This window comes from Haematobia irritans, chromosome 2 (genome assembly GCF_050003625.1).
Source record: "Haematobia irritans isolate KBUSLIRL chromosome 2, ASM5000362v1, whole genome shotgun sequence".
In the NCBI taxonomy this organism is placed as follows: domain Eukaryota; kingdom Metazoa; phylum Arthropoda; class Insecta; order Diptera; family Muscidae; genus Haematobia; species Haematobia irritans.
In genome coordinates, this window is record NC_134398.1 from 148,568,079 (window position 1) to 148,587,483 (window position 19,405).

Below are 19,405 nucleotides of genomic sequence, written 5' to 3' on the forward strand. Positions count from 1 at the left end.
AAGATTTTTTGGTTTGGTAGGTTTTTGGCACATGTGGCAACCGTGTTTGACAAATTTTGACAAAAGTTTCTACACAAAATAAAATTTTGACAAACTTTTCTATACAAAATTAAATTTTAATAAAATTTTCTATACAAAATGAAATTTTGACAAAATTTTCTATACAAAATAACATTTTTACAAAATTTTCTATACAAAAAAGAATTTTGACAAAACTTTCTATACAAAAAAAATTTAAGAGAATTTTCTATAGAAAATACAATTTTAACAAAATTGTCTATACAAAATAAAATTTTGACAAAACTTTCTATTCAAAACAAATTGTTGACAAAATTTTCTATTGAAATAAAATTTTGTAAAATAAGATTTTTTGGTTTGGTAGGTTTTTTGGCACAAGTGGCAACCGTATTTGACAAATTTTGACAAACTTTTCTATATAAAATAAAATGTTGACAAAGTTTTCTATACAAAATTAGATTTTACAAAATTTTCTATACAAAATAAAATTTTAACAAATTTTTCTATACAAAATAAAATTTTGACAAAATTTTCTATACAAACATTTTGATAAAATTTTCAATACAAAATAAAATTTTGACAAAATTTTCTATATAAAAAAATTTTGACAAAATTTTCTATATAAAAAAATTTTTTTTGACAAATTTTTCTATACAAACATTTTGATAAAATTTTCTATACAAAATAAAATTTTAGCAAAATTTTTTATACAAAATAAAATTTTGACGAAATTTTCTATACAAAATAAATTGTTGTCAAAATTTTCTATAGAAATAAAACTTTGCAAAATAAGATTTTTTGGTTCGGTATGTTTTTTAGCACGATTGGCAACCGTGTTTGACAAATTTTGACACCATTTTCTATACAAAATAAAATTTTGACAAATTTTTCTTTACAAAAAAAAATTTTGACAAATTTTTCTATACAAACATTTTGATAAATTTTTCTACACAAAATAAAATTTTGATAAAATTTTCTATACAAAATAAAATTTTGAAAAAAATTTCTGTACAAACTAAATTTTGACAAAATATTCTATACAAAATAAAATTTTGTCAAAATTGACTGAGATTGTCGATCATCATGTTACATATCGATTGCAATTGAGACAGGAACCAGTATTCACGGTAGATTATTTTTGGCATGTTGGTAGATTATTTTTGGCATGAGGGGCAAGCCAAAAATAATCTACCAACATTTAAAGAAAATTCTATCAAATTTAAAAAAAAAATCTGTATACCATGAGACTTTGATACTATAATAAAACGAAAATTAAAATATTGAATTTAAAGAAAGTTTTGTTCAAATTTTATTTATATAGAAGATTTTGTCAAAATTGTATTTCTATAAAAAAGTTTGCCAAAATTTTATTTTAAAAGGAAATTTTATTACATTTTATTTGTATAGAAAATTTTGTTAAACATTTTTCTGCTTGGTTATAAAATTTATAACAATTTTTTTTGTGTAGTAAAAAAGTGTTTATTTCATAATTTGTCAGTTTAAAAGTCAGTAAATAATAAAGATTAAAATTTATTTCATTATTTTAAAAATTCCCTCTTTCAATTCTACATATTTTTTTTCAGTTGTGTGTGTGTGGTTTAAGATTTGGTCAACATCAACAACCATAACAAAATATTTTCCACAATGGACATAAGACCATTTGACCATAATCATCATTGCAGTTATTCATCATTGGGAAACAAAATGTTCCAGATGTATACCACAAATCGAAGACGTAGCTTTAAGAGAAGGCGTTTAGCCAGCCTTTATGGTTGGCTTGGAGTGGCAGTGATTTGTGTGGTGCTACAAAATATTGACACAATTGATGCAGGTAAGTTCTAAAATAAGACATTCATTAGGAATTCAAAAAAGGGTTTTTACATTAATCTTATGAAAGACCTAACAACAGTTTATATATGGGGAAGTTATTAAAACAAAAAACATTGAGGTTATTAAATTTTTTATTTTAGGGAGAAAATGTAGAGTAAAATCTTTCGATATTTATTTATTTATTTTTCTTTTTTGGTATATAAATTAAATATATATCAAAAAATTATGAAAAAATCATTATCTTTGAATTAGTTTTCGATACAAAATTATTAGTTATTTCTATCCAAAATATTCTCAAAATTTCGTTTCTATAGAAAATTTTCTTAAATTTTATATCTATAGAAAATTTTCTTAAAAATGTATGTCTATAAATTTATAACAAAATGTTATTTCTACTGAAAATTCTCTGAAATTGTATTCTTATAGAATACTTTTTATTAAAACAAAAAATTTAGAATTTTATTTCTGTAAAAATTTTTTCTGAAAATTATATTTTTATAGAAAATTTTCTCAAAATTTCATTTCTGCAGAAAATTTCATCAAAATTTTATTTCTACAGAAAATTCTCTGAAATTTTATTCTTATAGAAAATTTTCTTAAAATTTTATAAAAAAAATTGCGAATTTTAGTTTTATAAAAAATTTTCTGAAAATTTTATTTTTATAGAAAATTTCCTAAAAATTTTATTTTTTTAGAAATTTTTATTTCTATAGAACATTTTCGGAAAACTTTATTTTTATAGAACGTTTTCTAAATATTTATTCCTATAGAACATTTTCTGTAAATTTTATTTCTATAGAAAATTTTCTGAAAATGTTAGTTCTATACAAAATTTTCTGAAAATGTTATTTCTATAGAAAATTTTATTCTTATAACAATTTTATGAACCTTTTATTTCTATAAAAAAATTTTAAAAATTTTATTTCTATAAAAAGTTTTCTTAAAATTTTATTTCTAAAGAAAATTTTCTGAAATTGTATTTCTTTTTCAAAATTTTGTCAAAATTTTATTTCTATAGAAATTTTTCTCACAATTTTATTTCCATAGGAAAATTTGTAAAAATTATATTTCTTTAGAAAATTTTCTGAAAATTTTATTTCTATAGAAAATTATCTCAAAACTTTATGTCTATCAAGTTCTCCCATAATTTTATTTCTATCGAAAATTTTTTCAAAATTTTATTTTTATAGACATTTTTTTCAAAAATTTATTTCTATAGAAAATTTTCTGAAAATTGTATTTCTATAGAAAATTTTCTGAGAATTTTATTTCGATAGAAAAATTTCAGAAAATTTTATTCTTATAATTAACTTTCTGAAAGTATTATTTGCATAGAATTTTTTTTTTAATTTATAAAAAAATTGTAAATTTTATTTCTATAACAAATTTTCTGAAAATTTTATTTCTATAGAAAATTTTCTGAAAATTTTATTTTTATAGAAAATTTTCTAAAAATTTTATTTCTGTAGAAATTTTTATTAAAATTTATATAACAAATTTTCAGAAAATTTTATTTCTATAGAAAATTTTCTGAAAATTTTATTTTTATAGAAGATTTTCTAAAAATTTTATTTCTGTAGAAATTTTTATTTCTATAGAACATTTTCGGAAAACCTTATTTCTATAGAACGTTTTCTAAATATTTATTCCTATAGAAAATTTTCTGCAAATTTTATTTCTATAGAAAATTTTCTGAAAATGTTATTTCTATAGAAAATTTTCTGAAAATGTTATTTCCATAGAAAATTTTCTGAAAATGTTATTTCTATAGAAAATTTTGTAGTTATAACAATTTTATGAATCTTTTTGTTTCTATAAAAAAATTTTTAAAATTTTATTTCTATAAAAAGTTTTCTTAAAATTTTATTTCTAAAGAAAATTTTCTGAAAATTGTATTTCTTTTTCAAAATTTTGTCAAAATTTTATTTCTATAGAATTTTTTCTGACAATTTTATTTCTATAGAAAAATTTGTAAAATTTATATTTCTTTAGAAAATTTTATAAAAATTTTATTTCTATAGAAAATTATCTCAAAACTTTATGTCTATCAAGTTCTCCCACAATTTTATTTCTATGGAAAATTTTTTCAAAATTTTATTTGTATAGACATTTTTTTCAAAATTTTATTTTTATAGCCATTTTTTTCAAAAATTTATTTCTATCGAAAATTTTCTGAAACTTGCATTTCTATAGAAATTTTTTTAAAAATTTTATTTCTATAGAAAATTTTCTGAGAATTTTATTTCTATATGCAATTTTCAGAATATTTTATTCTTATAATAAACTTTCTGAAAGTGTTATTTGTATAGAAAATTTTCTTAAAATTTTATAAAACAATTGCGAATTTTATTTCTATAACAAATTTTCTGAAAATTTTATTTTTATAGAAAATTTTCTAAAAATTTGAAAATTTTATTTTTATAGAAAATTTTCTAAAAATTTTATTTCTGTAGAAATTTTTATTTCTATAGAACATTTTCGGAAAAGTTTATTTCTATAGAACGTTTTCTAAATATTTATTCCTATAGAAAATTTTCTGCATATTTTATTTCTATAGAAACTTTTCTGAAAATGTTAGTTCTATAGAAAATTTTGTGATAATTTTATTTCCATAGAAAATATTCTGAAAATGTTATTGCTATAGAAAATTTTATTCTTATAACAATTTTATAAACCTTTTATTTCTATAAAAAAAATATTATTTCTTTAAAAAGGTTTCTTAAAATTTTATCTCTAAAGAAAATTTTCTGAAAATTGTATTTCTTTTTCAAAATTTTGTCAAAATTTTATTTCTATAGAAATTTTTCTGACAATTTTATTTCTATAGAAAATTTTCTGAGAATTTTATTGCTACAGAAAATGTTATGTTATTTCTATAGAAAATTTTATACTTATAACAATTTTATAAACCTTTTATTTCTATAAAAAAATTTTAAAATTTTATTTCTATAAAAAGTTTTCTTAACATTTTATTTCTAAAGAAAATTTTCTGAAAATTTTATTTCTATAGAAAATTTTATTCTTATAACAATTTTATGAACCTGTTATTTCTATAAAAAAAAATTTTATTTCTATAAAAAGTTTTCTTAAAATTTTATTTCTAAAGAAAAATTTCTGAAAATTGTATTTCTTATTCAAAATTTTGTCAAAATTTTATTTCTATAGCAAAATTTGTAAAAATTATATTTCTTTAGAAAATTTTCTGAAAATTTTATTTCTATAGAAAATTATCTCAAAACTTTATGTCTATCAAGTTCTCCCACAATTTTATTTCTATGGAAATTTTTTTCAAAATTTTACTTTTATAGACATTTTTTTCACAAATTTATTTTTATAGAAAATTTTCTGAAAATTGTATTTCTATAGAATTTTTTTTTTAAATTTTATTTCTATAGAAAATCTTCTGAGAAATTGATTTCTATAGAAAATTTTCAGAAAATTTTATTCTTATAATAAACTTTCTGAAAGTGTTATTTGTATAGAAAATTGTCTTAAAATTTTATAAAACAATTGCGAATTTTATTTATATAACAAATTTTCTGAAAATTTTATTTCGATAGAAAATTTTCTGAAAATTTTATTTTTATAGAAAATTCCCTAAAAATTTTATTTCTGTAGACATTTTTATTTCTATAGAAAATTTTCTGAAAATATTAGTTCTATAGAAAATTTTCTGAGAATTTTATTTCCATAGCAAATTTTCTGAAAATGTTATTTCTATAGAAAATATTATTCTTATAACAATTTTATGAACCTTTTATTTCTATAAAAAATTTTTAAAAATTTTATTTCTATAAAAAGTTTTCTTAAAATTTTATTTCTAAAGAAATTTTTCGGAAAATTGTATTTCTTTTTCAAAATTTTATTTCTATAGAAAATTTTCTAAAAATTTTATTTCTATAAAAAATTATCTCAAACTTTATGTCTATCAAGTTCTCCCACAATTTTATTTCTATGGAATTTTTTTTCAAAATTTTATTTTTATAGAAATTTTTTTCAAGATTTTATTTCTATAGAAAATTTTCTGAGAATTTTATTTCTATAGAAAATTTTCTGAGAATTTCATTTCTACAGACAATTTTATGTTATTTCTATAGAAAATTTTATACTTATAACAATTTTATAAACCTTTTATTTCTATAAAAAAAATTTTAAAATTTTATTTCTATAAAAAGTTTTCTTAACATTTTATTTCTAACGAAAATTTTCTGAAAATTTTATTTCTATAGAAAAATTTGTAAAAATTATATTTCTATAGAAAATTTTCTGAAAATTTTATTTCTATAGAAAATTTTCTGAGAATTTTATTTCTATAGAAAATTTTCAGAAAATTTTATTCTTATAATAAACTTTCTGAAAGTGTTATTTGTATAGAAAATTTTTCAAAATTTTATTTCAATAGAGCCTTTACTGAAAATATTATTTTTTATTTTTATTTATTGTTTTTGGAACTTTATTTCTATAGGAAATCTTCTCAAAAATTTATTTCTATAGAAAAATTTAGTTTTATAGATGTTATAAAAAAAACAAAATTTTTGAAATTTTTCTAAAAATTTTATTTCTATAGAAAATTTTGTCAAAATTTTATTTCTATAGAAAATTTATCAAAATTTTATTTCTATACAAATTTTCTCAAAATTTTATTTCTATACAAATTTTTACAAAATTTTATTTCTATAGAAAATTTATCAAAATTTTATTTCTATAGAAAATTTTAATTTTATAGAAATTATTAATTTTTTTTTTTTGAAAATTATCTAAAAATGATATTATTTCTATAGAAAATCTTGTCAAAATTGTATTTCTATAGAAAATTATATATTTTTTTATATTTTATTATTTAGGCAAACCATTTCAGAGCCTTGTTTGTTAGTCACCGTCACCGTGGAGAATGAAGATGAAAACTTAATGACAAATTAATGGACATTTGATGTTAATAAAAGTTTTGAGACATTTTGTTACAAATTCGGGAACCCTTTTTTCACTTAAAATTTCAAATTTTCCTCAGACTTAATTTTTTTTCTATCAATATAAGTAAACCCATGTCTGCCTAAAACTGGTATTAAATATCAATTTAAGGTCATTAATTTTCGATTGTATTTCAAACTTCTGGTCATTTCACATAAAAAGAACACACAAAACAAAAAGAAAAAAAAAGAATCCTTTTGTTTGAAATGCCAGCTCCCAAGGCCTTGAAACTAAAAACTTTTCAAACACATCAAAACTGACACAAGGATAGGGAAAAACGGAAAACTAAAACAAAAGATCTATACCGACTACATGCAAACATAGAAGAAAACTACAAAAAAAAAATAACCATCTTCTCCTCTGGCCAATTACTCCCGTTGGAAATTCACTTTCGGTCTCCGTAGTAGCATAAACTTTGTCGACTGTGACATGTCAAATATGTCAATATTCAAGACAAATTGAAAATTGTCTTGAACCTCAATTAAAATCGCATCAATTAGCAACACAGTTAACAGCTGTAACAGCTTGTGTTTGTCGATTTAACTGCCAATAGGCGAAATATTGCCTGTCTTTGGAAAAATCCCTGTTTTGCATTGGGAAGCAACTTGTTCGTATGGATATGTGACAATACTGATAAATGACATTGACATTGCAACTTCTGTGAATAATGTCAGTGATGATGATACAGCTAATGGTGCACTCCAATTGTCGAGAAGAATTCAACGCACATGTATTCAATGGAAGCTAGTCATGATATTGGAAGCCTTGTACGAGGTTGATTTGGAAAATATTCATAAAAATTAATTTCATTTACATTTCAGATATGAAATAAATTCCCACAAAAAGATATGGACAAACAAATGCGAGAGCTCACATTGTTGTGATGAAGAGCGATCCGTTCGACGGTTGTTTTTTAAAATCACACGATAATGTTCCCAATTTAATTTCATTTTTTACAGCATCTTCTAAGATGCTGCAAACAACACAAATGCTTCTGGTATGTCAAATCGTTCTGATTACGTATGACCTCAAAAATATTAAACTTTACGGCAGAGCTGCAACCACGGTTGCCACTCGTGCCAAAACTACCCTACCGCAATTTGAAGAAAACGTTACCAAACATCTTTCAAATTTAAAAATTTTTTTCTTGAAGGAAATTTTTAATGATTATAAGATATCTTGTTAAAATTTCATTTCAATAGGAAATTTTGTGAACATTTTTTTCAATAGAAAATTTTCTCAAAATTTTATTTCTATAGACAAGTTTGTCAAATTTTTATTTCTATGGAAAATGTTGCCAAAATTTTATTTCTATGGAAAATTTTGTCAAAATTTTATTTCTGTACAAATTTTTTATCGAAATTACATTTATATCGAAAATTTTCCTTTTATAGACAATTTTATCAATATTTTATTTCCATAGGAAATTTTGTCAAACTTTATTTCTATAGAAAATGTCAACATTTTATTTCTATAGAAAATTTTGTCAAACTTCATTTCTATAGAAAATTTTGTCAAAATTCTATTCTATAGAAAATTTTGTCAAAATTTTATTTCTGTAGAAAAATTTTTTAAAATGTTATTTTTATAGAAAATAAAATTCTGACTAAATATTCTATAGAAACAAAAAAAATTACAAAACTTTCTATAGAAATAAAATTTTAAGAAAATTTTCTATACAAATAAAATTTTGAGAAAAATTTTATATAGAAATAAATTTTATTTCTATAGAAAATTAGCAAAGTTTTATTTCTATAGAAAATTTTTTCCTATAGAATTTTTTTCCAAATTGTATTTCTGTAGAAATTTTATTTCTATAGTAAATGTTATTTCTAAAGAAAATTTTGTCAAATTTTTATTTCTATGGCAAATGTTGTCAAATTTTTATTTCTATACAGAATTTTTTATTTTTTTTATTTTGTCAAAATTTTATTTCTATGGAAAATTTTGTCAAAGTTTTATTTCTATGGAAAATTTCCTCAAAATGTTATTTCTGTAGAAAATTTTGACAAAATTTTATTAACATAGAAAATTTTATCAATTTTTTTCTTTTTGAAAATGTTATCAAAATTTCATTTCTAAAAAAAAATTCAAAATTTTGTTTCTGTAGAAAATTTTCTCAAAATTTAATTTGTATTGAAATTTTGTCAAAATTTTATTTGTATAGAAAATTTTTCTCAAAATTTTATTTGTATAGAAAATTTTGTCAAAACTTTATTTCTATAGAAAATTTTGTCATTTTTTTGTTTCTATAGAAAATTTTGCCAAAATGTTATTTCTATAGAAAACGTTGTCAAAATTTTATTTTTACCGAAAATTTTGTCAAAATTTTATTCCTATATTTTCTCAAAAATTAATTTCTATCGAAAATTTTATTGGCCAATTTTGCCAACATTTTCGATAGAAATTAAATTTTGAAAAAATTTTCAATGGAAATAAAATTTTTACAAAATTTTCTGTAGAAATTAAATTTTGACAAAATTTTCTATAGAAATAAAATTTTGCAAAAATTTTCTATAGAAATAAATTTTGACAAAAAAAAAGGTAGACAAAATTTTCTTTAGAAATAACATTTTCTATACAAATAAAATTTTAAAAAAAATTTTCTATATAAATAAAATTTAGAAAAAAATTTCTATAGAAATAAAATTTTGAAAAAATTTTCTACAGGAATAAAATTTTGTCAAAATTTGTTCTACAGAAAATTTTGTATACAAATAAAATTTTGATAAAATTTTCTATAGAAAAAAAAAATTGACAAAATTTTCTATAGAAAAAAAATTTGACAAAATTTTCTATAGAAATAAAATTTTGATAAAATAAATTTTGCCAAAATTTTATTTCTGTAGAAAATTTTATTAAAATTTTATTTCTGTAGAAAATTTTTCAAAAATATTATTTCTGTATAAAATTTTTTTCAAAATTTTATTTTTATAGAAAATTTTATTTCTAAAGAAAATTTTGTCAAAATTTTATTTCTATAGAAAATTTTGTAAAAATTTTACTTCCATAGAAATTTTATCAAAATTTTATTTCTATAGAAAATTTCGTCAAAATTTTCGTTCCATATCATTTTTTTTTTTCAAATTTTTATTTCTGTAGGCCTTTTTTCCAAAATTTGTATTTTTATAGAATATTTGATCAGAATTTTATTTTTATAGAAAATTTTTTCAAAATGTTATTTCTATGGACAGTTTTATTTCCATGGAAAGTTTTGTCAAAAATTTTTCTATAGAAAATTTTATTTCTATACAAACTTTTCTATAGAATAAATTTTGACAAAATTTTATATCTGTAGAAAATTTTTTCAAAATTTTATTTCTGTAGAAAATTTTTTCAAAATTTTATTTCTGTAAAAATTTTTTCAAAATTTTATTTCTATAGAAAGTTTTGTCAAAAAATTTTTCTATAGAAAATTTTATTTCTATACAAAATTTTCTATAGAATAAATTTTGGCAAAATTTTATTTCTGTAGAAATTTTTTTCAAAATTTTATTTCTGTAGAAAATTTTTTGAAAATTTTATTTCTGTAAAAATTTTTTCAAAATTTTATTTCTATAGAAAATTTTTTCTAAATTTTATTTCTGTAGAAAATTTTTTCAAAATTTTATTTCTATAAAAAATGTTATTTCTACAGAAAATTTTGTCAACATTTTATTTTGACAAAATTTTATTCCTATAGGAAATTTTGTCAAAAATTTTTTTCTATAGAAAATTTTGTAAAATTTTTTTTTATGAAAAATTTTGTCAATTTTTTTTCTGTGAAAAATTTTATGACAATTTACTTTCTATAGAAAATTTTGTCAAAATTTTAGTTCTATAGAAAATTTTGTCAAAATTAGTACCTAGTATTGAAGAGTATTTTACACCAAATATTTTCCTTATTTTAACTTCACAGGAAGTTCTTTTAATTCAATTTTTTTTTATAACACACGTTTTTTATATTTTAAATGGGTAATTTTAACTTTTTTGTTACAAGCAGGTTAAAAATAGACTAAGAATTTTATATATATTTAATTATTTAATTTTTTGTCGAAAAAACATATTGAAACTATAGTAGAAAAAGTGCAACTTTTTGAAAATGTTTGAGGTCAGAGGTTTCAGAAAATCAAGTATAAAACAAATTTTCCCATAACTAAAAAGCAATCCTCGTAATTTTCTCAACACTAATTGAAAAAGTGCAACTCTTGCATTTGCATGTTCTCAAATACAATGGAATGTGTTAGTACTGGCTTCACATCTATGTCCCGAATAAATTGTATATGACCTAAGAAACGGCTTATTCCCTTTATGCGAGAATGAAAGAAAAAAAAAACAATTTGGGAATCAGAAAAAATCGGCCTAACTGCATCCCATACGATAACAAAAAAAAAACTCTCCATATCCAATAAGGTCATCACTCTAAAAAAGAGGAAAAGAAAATCGAATCCTTAGAGCATTACTTTGATATCCTTAGTATAAGGACCGAGTCATTTACAATTCCAGTTGCAGACTCTGATTGAAAAAGAAACCTCAAAAAAAATATTTTAACTGTTACTTTATCTCTTTTTGCTTCACTTTACTTTGTTGCCTTTACTGGTTTTCGGTATCGTGTTGTTTTATATGGTTTGGTTTTGTAATTCTCCGATACTTTGATAAATTTCATTTTCTTTGTTGTGTAGTTTTGTTTATATTGGGTTCATGAAAGAAATGTGTTAACTGTTTGACAACAACGAAGGGCAACATTATTGGAAATAAACAATCTGTTCTTCCTTAAGGCGAATCAAAAATGAAACCAAAACCAAAGAAAAAAATTTAATGAATGCAAACAAGAAAAGGAAACGGGAATGAAAATGAAAATGAAAACGGAATCTTTTGTAATAAAAACCAAACAGTAATTAATCAATTCTTTTGTTGCCTAAATGATTTAATTTGATCTCAAAAACATATTAACTTTCATGGATTAATTTGTAAATAATTGCAAATTATTGAGGGTATATAAAACTATTCTTTCTCTGTTCAGAACTTCATTAAAATTGTGACACAATTTTCTACAGAAATGAAATTTTGACAAAATTTTCTGCAGAAATAAAATTTTGACAAATTTTCTATAGAAATAAAATTTTGCAAAAAATTTCTATAGAAATAAAATTTTAACAAAATTTGCTATAGAAATAAAATTTTGACACACTTTTCAGTAGAAAGAAATAAAATTTTGCAAAAATTTTCTATAGAAATACATTTTTGATAAAATTTTCTATGGAAATAAAATTTTGACAAAATTTTCTGTACAAATAAAATTTTGACAAAATATTGCAAAATTTTTTTATAGAAATAAAATTTTGACAAAATTGTGTTGAGAAATAAAATTTTGACAAAATATTGCAAAATTTTTTTATAGAAATAAAATTTTGCCAAAATTTTCTATAGAAATAAATTTTTGACAAAATTTTTATAGAAATTAAATTTTGACAACATTTCCTATAGAAATAAAATTTTGACAAAATTTTTATAGAAATTAAATTTGACAACATTTTCTATAGAAATAAAATTTTGACAGAATTTTCTATAGAAATAAAATTTTGATAAAATTTTCTATAGAAATATATTTGTGAGAAAATGTTCTATAGCAATAAAATTTTAAGAAAATTTTCTATAAGAATAACATTTTGAGAAAATTTTCTATAGAAACAATTTTTTGACAAAATTTTCTATGAAAATAAAATTTTGATAACGTTTTCTACAGAAATAAAATTTTGACAAAATTTTCTATAGAAATACAATTTTGAGTAAATTTTCTATAGAAAAAACTTTTGACAAAATTTTCTATAGAAATAAAATTTTGAGTAGAAATAAAATTTTGCAAAACTTTTCTATAGAAAAAAATGTTGACAAAATTTTCTATAGAAATATAATTTTGACAAAATTTTCTATAGAAATAAAATTTTGAGAAAATTTTTTATAGAAATAAAATTTTGACAAAATTTTCTATAGAAATAAAATTTCGACAAAATTTTCTATAGAAATAAAATTTTGACAAAATTTTCTATAGAAATAAATTTTTGACAAAATTTTCTATAGAAATAAAATTTTGATAAAATTTTCTATAGAAATAAATTTTTGAGAAAATTTTCTATAGTAATAAAATTTTAAGAAAATTTTCAATAAGAATAAAATTTTGAGAAAATTTTCTATAGAAAAAAATTTTGAGAAAAATTTCTATAGAAATAACATTTTTATAGTCATTGTAAAATTTTGAAAAAATTTGCAATAAAAATAAAAATTTTACAAAATTTTCAGTAGAAATAACATTTTGACAAAATTTTCCATAGAAAAAAAATGTTGACAAAATTTTCTTTAGAAATAAAATTTTGTTGTTGTTTTTTTTATTTCAGCTTAAAACCATACAATGACTAAACTACAAGTGTAGCATAACCAACAGAGGAAAAGAATGTTTGTCAAATTTATTTGGGCAAAGCCCTATAGACTACAAGATGGTTGGATGGACGCACGTTTCGGAATTACCACATTCCTCCTCAGCATCCTCTACTTGCAGCAAAACTATCAACCAATTATCAGAATAAATTCAGGCAGTTCATTAAACCCAACAATGAACCACACTTGAACCTTCCGAAAAAAGGTTTTGTATGATAGCCGGCTTATGCCGAAATAAATTTGAAACAAACATATCTCTTTTCCTATGCCACTGTCAAATAATCGATTTGAATTCAGTTGGCTGTGTTTATTTTGAGCGTGCTTCCTCTTCTTTTCCCATTCGTTTTGTTTCGACAAAATATTGCAAAAATTTTTTATAGAAATAAAATTTTGACAAAATTGTCTATAGAAATCAAATTTTGGCAAAACTTTCTGTATATATAAAATTTTGACAAAATTTCCGATAGAATTAAAATTTTGACAAAATTTTCTATACAAAAAAAAATTTGATAAAAGTTGCCATAGAAACAAAATTTTCAGTAGAAATAAAATTTTGCAAAAATTTTCTATAGAAATAATATTTTTCTATAAAAATTAAATTTTTCAAAAATTTTCTATAAAAAAAATTGAAAAATTTTGCTGTAGAAATAAAATTTTCTTAAAAGAAGAAAATTATAAAATTTTCTATAGAAATTAAATTTTGACAAAATTTTCTGTAGAAATAAAATTTTGACAAAATTTTCTGTAGAAATAAAATTTTGATCAAATTTTCAGTAGAAATAAAATTTTTTACAATTTTTCTATAAATATAAAATTTTTTAAAAATTTTCTATAAAAAAATTTGACAAATTTTTCTGTAGAAATAAAATTTTCTTAAAACAAAAAATTCCAAAATTTTGACAAAATTTTCTATAGAAATAAAATTTGACAAAATTTTCTATAGAAATAAAATTTTGATAAAATTTGCAATAGAAATAAAATTGTGACAAAATTTTCAGTAGAAATAAAATGTTGACAAAATTTTCTATAGAAATGAGATTGTTCAAAATTTTTCTCTAAAAATAAAATTTTCCAAAATTTTCTATAAAAATTTGTTTAGAAATAAAATTTTCTTAAAACAAAAAATTACAAAATTTTCTATAGAAATTAAATTTTGACAAAATTTTTTATAGAAATAAAATTTTAATAAAATTTGCGATAGAAATAAAATTTTGAGAAAATTTTCAGTAGAAATAAAGTTTTTTAGTAAAAATTTTCTACAGAAATAAAATTTTCCATAGAAATAAAATGTTGACAACATTTTCTATAGAAATAAAATTTTGACAAAATTTTCTATAGAAATAAAATTTTGAAAAAATTTTCTGTAGAAATAAAATTTTGACAAAATTGTCTATAAAAATAAAATGTACAATAGAAATAAAATCTTGACAAAATTTTCAGTAGAAATAAAATTTTGCAAAAATTTTCTATAGAAATAAAATTTTGCAAAAATTTTCTACAGAAATAAAATTTTTCAAAATTTTTCTATAAAAATAAAATTTTTCAAAACTTTTCTATAGAAAAAAATTTTACAAATTTTTCTGTAGAAATACAATTTTCTTAAAACAAAAAATTACAAAATTTTCTATAGACGTTGGGTTGAGTGAATTACCCGTTGGGTTGAGTGAATTACCCGAATTTATTCTGATAATTGGTTGATAGTTTTGCTGCAAGTAGAGGATGCTGATGAGGAATGTGGTAATTCCGAAACAGCTGTACATCCAACCATCTTGCAGTCTATAGGGCTTTGCCCAAATAAATTTGACAAGCATACTTTTCCTCTGTTGGTTAAGCTACACTTGTAGTTTAGTCAATGCATGGCTTTAAGCTGAGATCAAAAAAAAAAAACAACAATAACGATTGAAGAGAAGCCAACAATAACAAACAAAAAGAAATAAAATTTTGATAAAATTTTCAATAGATATAAAATTAAAAAAAAAAATTGAGAAAATTTTATATAAAAATAAAATTTTGAGAAAATTTTCTATAAAAATAAAATTTTGAGAAAATTTTCTATAGAAATAAAATTTTGAGAAAATTTTCTATAGAAATAAAATTTTGAGTAAATTTTCTGTAGAGAAAATTTTTGATAAAATATACTCAACCGACAACAACTCAAGTGACAACCTTGATTGAAATCCAGAGATTGGTAGTAGAAATAAAGCGAGAAGCTTCCTTTGAAGCCATTCTTGGTTGATACGTGCTGAGTGCGATGATGCTGAGACCTGTTGAAATGTTCATGGTTTGCAGCCAGAAATGTTTATTCTGTCCAGGGCTTCAAAACAATCTTCAGGACATTTCACCGATAATATTCGTAATTTAAGTTGGCGCCACGATCGATGAATACGAGCGGAGGCTCCCATCGTCCGTTATGGCGGCCTACACCAATACGTTGGCGGCGTTTGCGTTCTGGTAGCCAATCGAAGGGATAAATTTTCTGATGGCCTCGTGGCAAGCAAATCCTATAATTTTGTTTGTTCACAAACTGTTCTATTTGGAATGGCTTCTCATCGGAGAATACCAAATTCGTTAACTGGCCTATTTTGTGTAAACGAAGCAACTTTTTGGCTTCTTTAATTCTAACTTTGTTGTGTGGGTATCGGTGGGCTCATGGACTTTTTGGAACTGTAATGGTTTGGGCTCATTTTTCAATATGTGTTGCATCCGTTCTTGCGATATATTCAGCTCACGAGCGAGCCGCGGATTTTGATCAAATCTGGCCTTCAGTTGTACGGATAATTTCTCGTGTGGTTTGTCCACTTTTTGGCCAGTACCACAGTAACAATGCAATGTACGAGAAACAAAATATTTATTACCATTTAAATGCTGGACGGCTCCAATTATGTCACTTGTGGTTTTCCAGCTAAATATAAGGCAATTACACTTAAAATCTATCACGTATAACTTTATTTCTGAATGGTATAGATCAACATGCTTTCGTAAATTTCTAAGCAATAAAATAAACTGTAAGCTGATGGACGAACCATTTAGAAATGCTAGAAACCTGAAGTTGGTTATAATACAAATCAGCCACCCTATACATGTATTAAAGTACGCTAACTATACTTTGTATAACAAAATCTTGCAAGCGCTATTTGGCCAATTTCTAATATTCTAGTACTCACACATTTCATTGCTTAATTCAGTAAAAAGCTCACACCAAAAAATATATTCACCACAAAATCCCCTTTAAGCATTTAAAATAATTACCAAAATACAAAGTTTAACTTACATTTTGGGTAACAAAAATTCACATCATTAACATTTCAGTAGTCCATGAGAAAACGAAAAAAAAAAACTATTCGAAGTTTATTCACAAACCATAACAAAATTAGATTTTATTTCGGTAAAATTGTTTACTGACCAGAAAAACAACAGCAACAGCATTCATAAAGGATATTTTTACTTTACTTTGGTCGGAAGTGGATATATGGATATGGAAGTGGAACGCTATCAACAGAGTGTGCCAAACCGACACCGGTTAATCGGATTCATTTACAAAAACCGGAACCGGATAATGCAAACGTTGCGAAACATGATTTTTCACCATGGAAATTTTACTTCCACATAAAATTTTGTCAAAATTTTATTTCTATAGAACATTTTATTTCTATACAAATTTTTCTCAAAGTTTTATTTCTATAGAAAATTGTGTCAAAATTTTATTTCTATAGAAAAGTTTTGTAAAATTTTACTTCTATAGAAAATGTTCACAAAATTTTATTTCTTCAGAAAATGTTTGCAATATTTTATTTCTATAAAAAATGTTGCCAAAATTTTTTTCTATAGAAAATGTTGTTAAAATTTTATTTCTATAGAAAAGTTTTGTAAAATTTTACTTCTGTAGAAAATTTTTACAACATTTTATTTCTTCAGAAAATTTTTGCAAAATTTTATTTCTATAAAAAATTTTGTCAAAATTTTTTTCTATAGAAGATGTTGTTAAAATTTTATTTCTATAGAAAAGTTTTGTAAAATTTTACTTCTATAGAAAATTTTTACAAAATTTTATTTCTTCAGAAAATTTTTGCAAAATTTTATTTCTATAAAAAATTTTGTCAAAATTTTTTTCTATAGAAAATGTTGTTAAAATTTTATTTCTATAGAAAAGTTTAGTAAAATTTTACTTCTATAGAAAATTTTTAAAAAATTTTATTTCTTCAGAAAATTTTTGCAAAATTTTATTTCTATCGAAAATTTTGTCAAAATTTTTTTCTATGGAATATGTTGTTAAAATTTTATTTCTATAAAACATTTTTGTAAAATTTTATTTCTATCAAAAAGTAATGAAAATGTTCTTTTTGGATCCGGAAGTGGTGCAAAATTGACGCAGAAGCAATGAATTTAACATGGGCTTGTCATAGGACGGAAGTCCTTCCTTTCAAAAACCGTTGCACTGAATTTGCATCACTTCTTTAGGTGTGATCCGAATTCAATGTTTTGGATGTAAATAAACAAAATTTTTTTATATTTTGTCAAATAAATAATTTTTATAATTTTTTTATAATTTTAATGCTTGTCGGAAACGTTTGACTACAAATATTTTCAAAAATTCACAATTTTTTCAGATTGGAATTAGGATTTTTTTCGACAAAATTTAAATGACTTCTACCATTTTATGAATTCTTACTCTGTTTTTAACCTATTTGAAACAAAAAATGTTAAAATTAACCATTAAAAGTATGAAATTTTCAAAATTTGATTTCTGTAGATTTTTTTCAAATTTTTAATTCTATAGAAAATTTTGTCAAAATTTTATTTCTATAGAAAATTATTTCAAAATTTTATTTCTATAGAACATTTTTTCAAAATTTTATTTCTATAGAAAATTGTGTCCAAATTTTATTTCTATAGAAAATGTTGTCCAAATTTTATTTCTATCGAAAATTTTGTCAACATTTTATTTCTATAGAAAATTTTGTCAATTTTTTATTTCTATAGAAAATTTTGTTTCTATAGAAAATTTTGTAAAAATTTTATTTTTATAGAAAAGTTTGTCAACATTTTATTTCTTAGAGAATTTAGAGAAATTTGCTAATGGAATCAATTATTTTTTTAATCAAGAATTTTTTCTATGCCCAATTAAAACTACGATTGATACTATCAATTTCGTGATTGAAGACATATCAATTAAAAAATTTATTGGATCAATTAATTTCGTGATTGAATCTGAAAAATTGTTTTGTGTGTTTAGAAAATTTTGTCAAAATATTATTTATGTAGAAAATTTTACTTTTGTAGAAAATTTTATTTCCATAGGAAATTTTGTCACACTTTATTTCTACAGAAAATTTTGTCAACATTTTATTTCTATAGAAAATGTTGTCAAACTTTATTTCTATAGAAAATTTTGTCAAAATTCTACTCTATAGAAAGTATTGTCAAAATTTGATTTCCATTGAAAATTTTGTCAATATTTTATTTCTATAGGAAATTTTGTCAAAATTTTATTTCTATAGAAGATATTGTCAAAATTTTATTACTATAGAAAATTTTGTCAAAATTCTACTCTATAGAAAATTTTGTCAAAATTTTATTTCTATAGAAAATTTTGTCAAAATTTTATTTCTATAGAAAATTTTGTCAAAATTTTATTTCTATAGAAAATTTTGTCAAAATTTTATTTCTATAGAAAATTTTGTCAAAATTTTATTACTATAGAAAATTTTGTCAAAATTTTATTTCTATAGACAATTTTGTTTCTATAGCAAAGTTTGTCAAACTTTATTTCTATAGAAAATTTTGTCAAAATTTTATTTCTATAGAAAATTTTTCAAAATTTTATTTCTGTAGAAGGTTTTGTCAAAATATTATTTCTATAGAAATTTTTGTTTCTATAGAAAATTTTGTCAAAATTTTATTTTTATAGAAAAGTTTGTCAACATTTTATTTCTTAAAGAATTTTTTCATAATTTTATTTCTATCGAAAATTTAATCAAAAAAAATTATTTCTATAGAAAATTTTGTCAAAATTTTATTTCTTTAGAAATTTTGTCAAAATTTTATTTCTATAGAATTTTGTCAAAATTGTATTTCTATAGAAATTTTATCAAAATTTTATTTCTTGTCAAAATTTTATATCTACGGAAAATTTGTGTAAAATTTTATAGCTATAGAAATAAATGTTATTTCTAGA

The 19,405-nt window shown here is 20.9% G+C and overlaps 1 protein-coding gene across 1 annotated transcript in view; it reads left to right on the forward strand.

Annotated features, from left to right (window-relative positions):
* LOC142226517 (uncharacterized) overlaps window positions 1-19,405 on the forward strand; it is a 362,899-nt gene that overhangs the window by 151,053 nt on the left and 192,441 nt on the right. Inside the window, exon 3 of the mRNA XM_075296575.1 lies at window positions 1,602-1,849. Coding sequence (XP_075152690.1) covers window positions 1,663-1,849 — 187 coding nt within the window. The 5' untranslated portion in view covers window positions 1,602-1,662. The remainder of the gene's footprint in view (window positions 1-1,601; window positions 1,850-19,405) is intronic.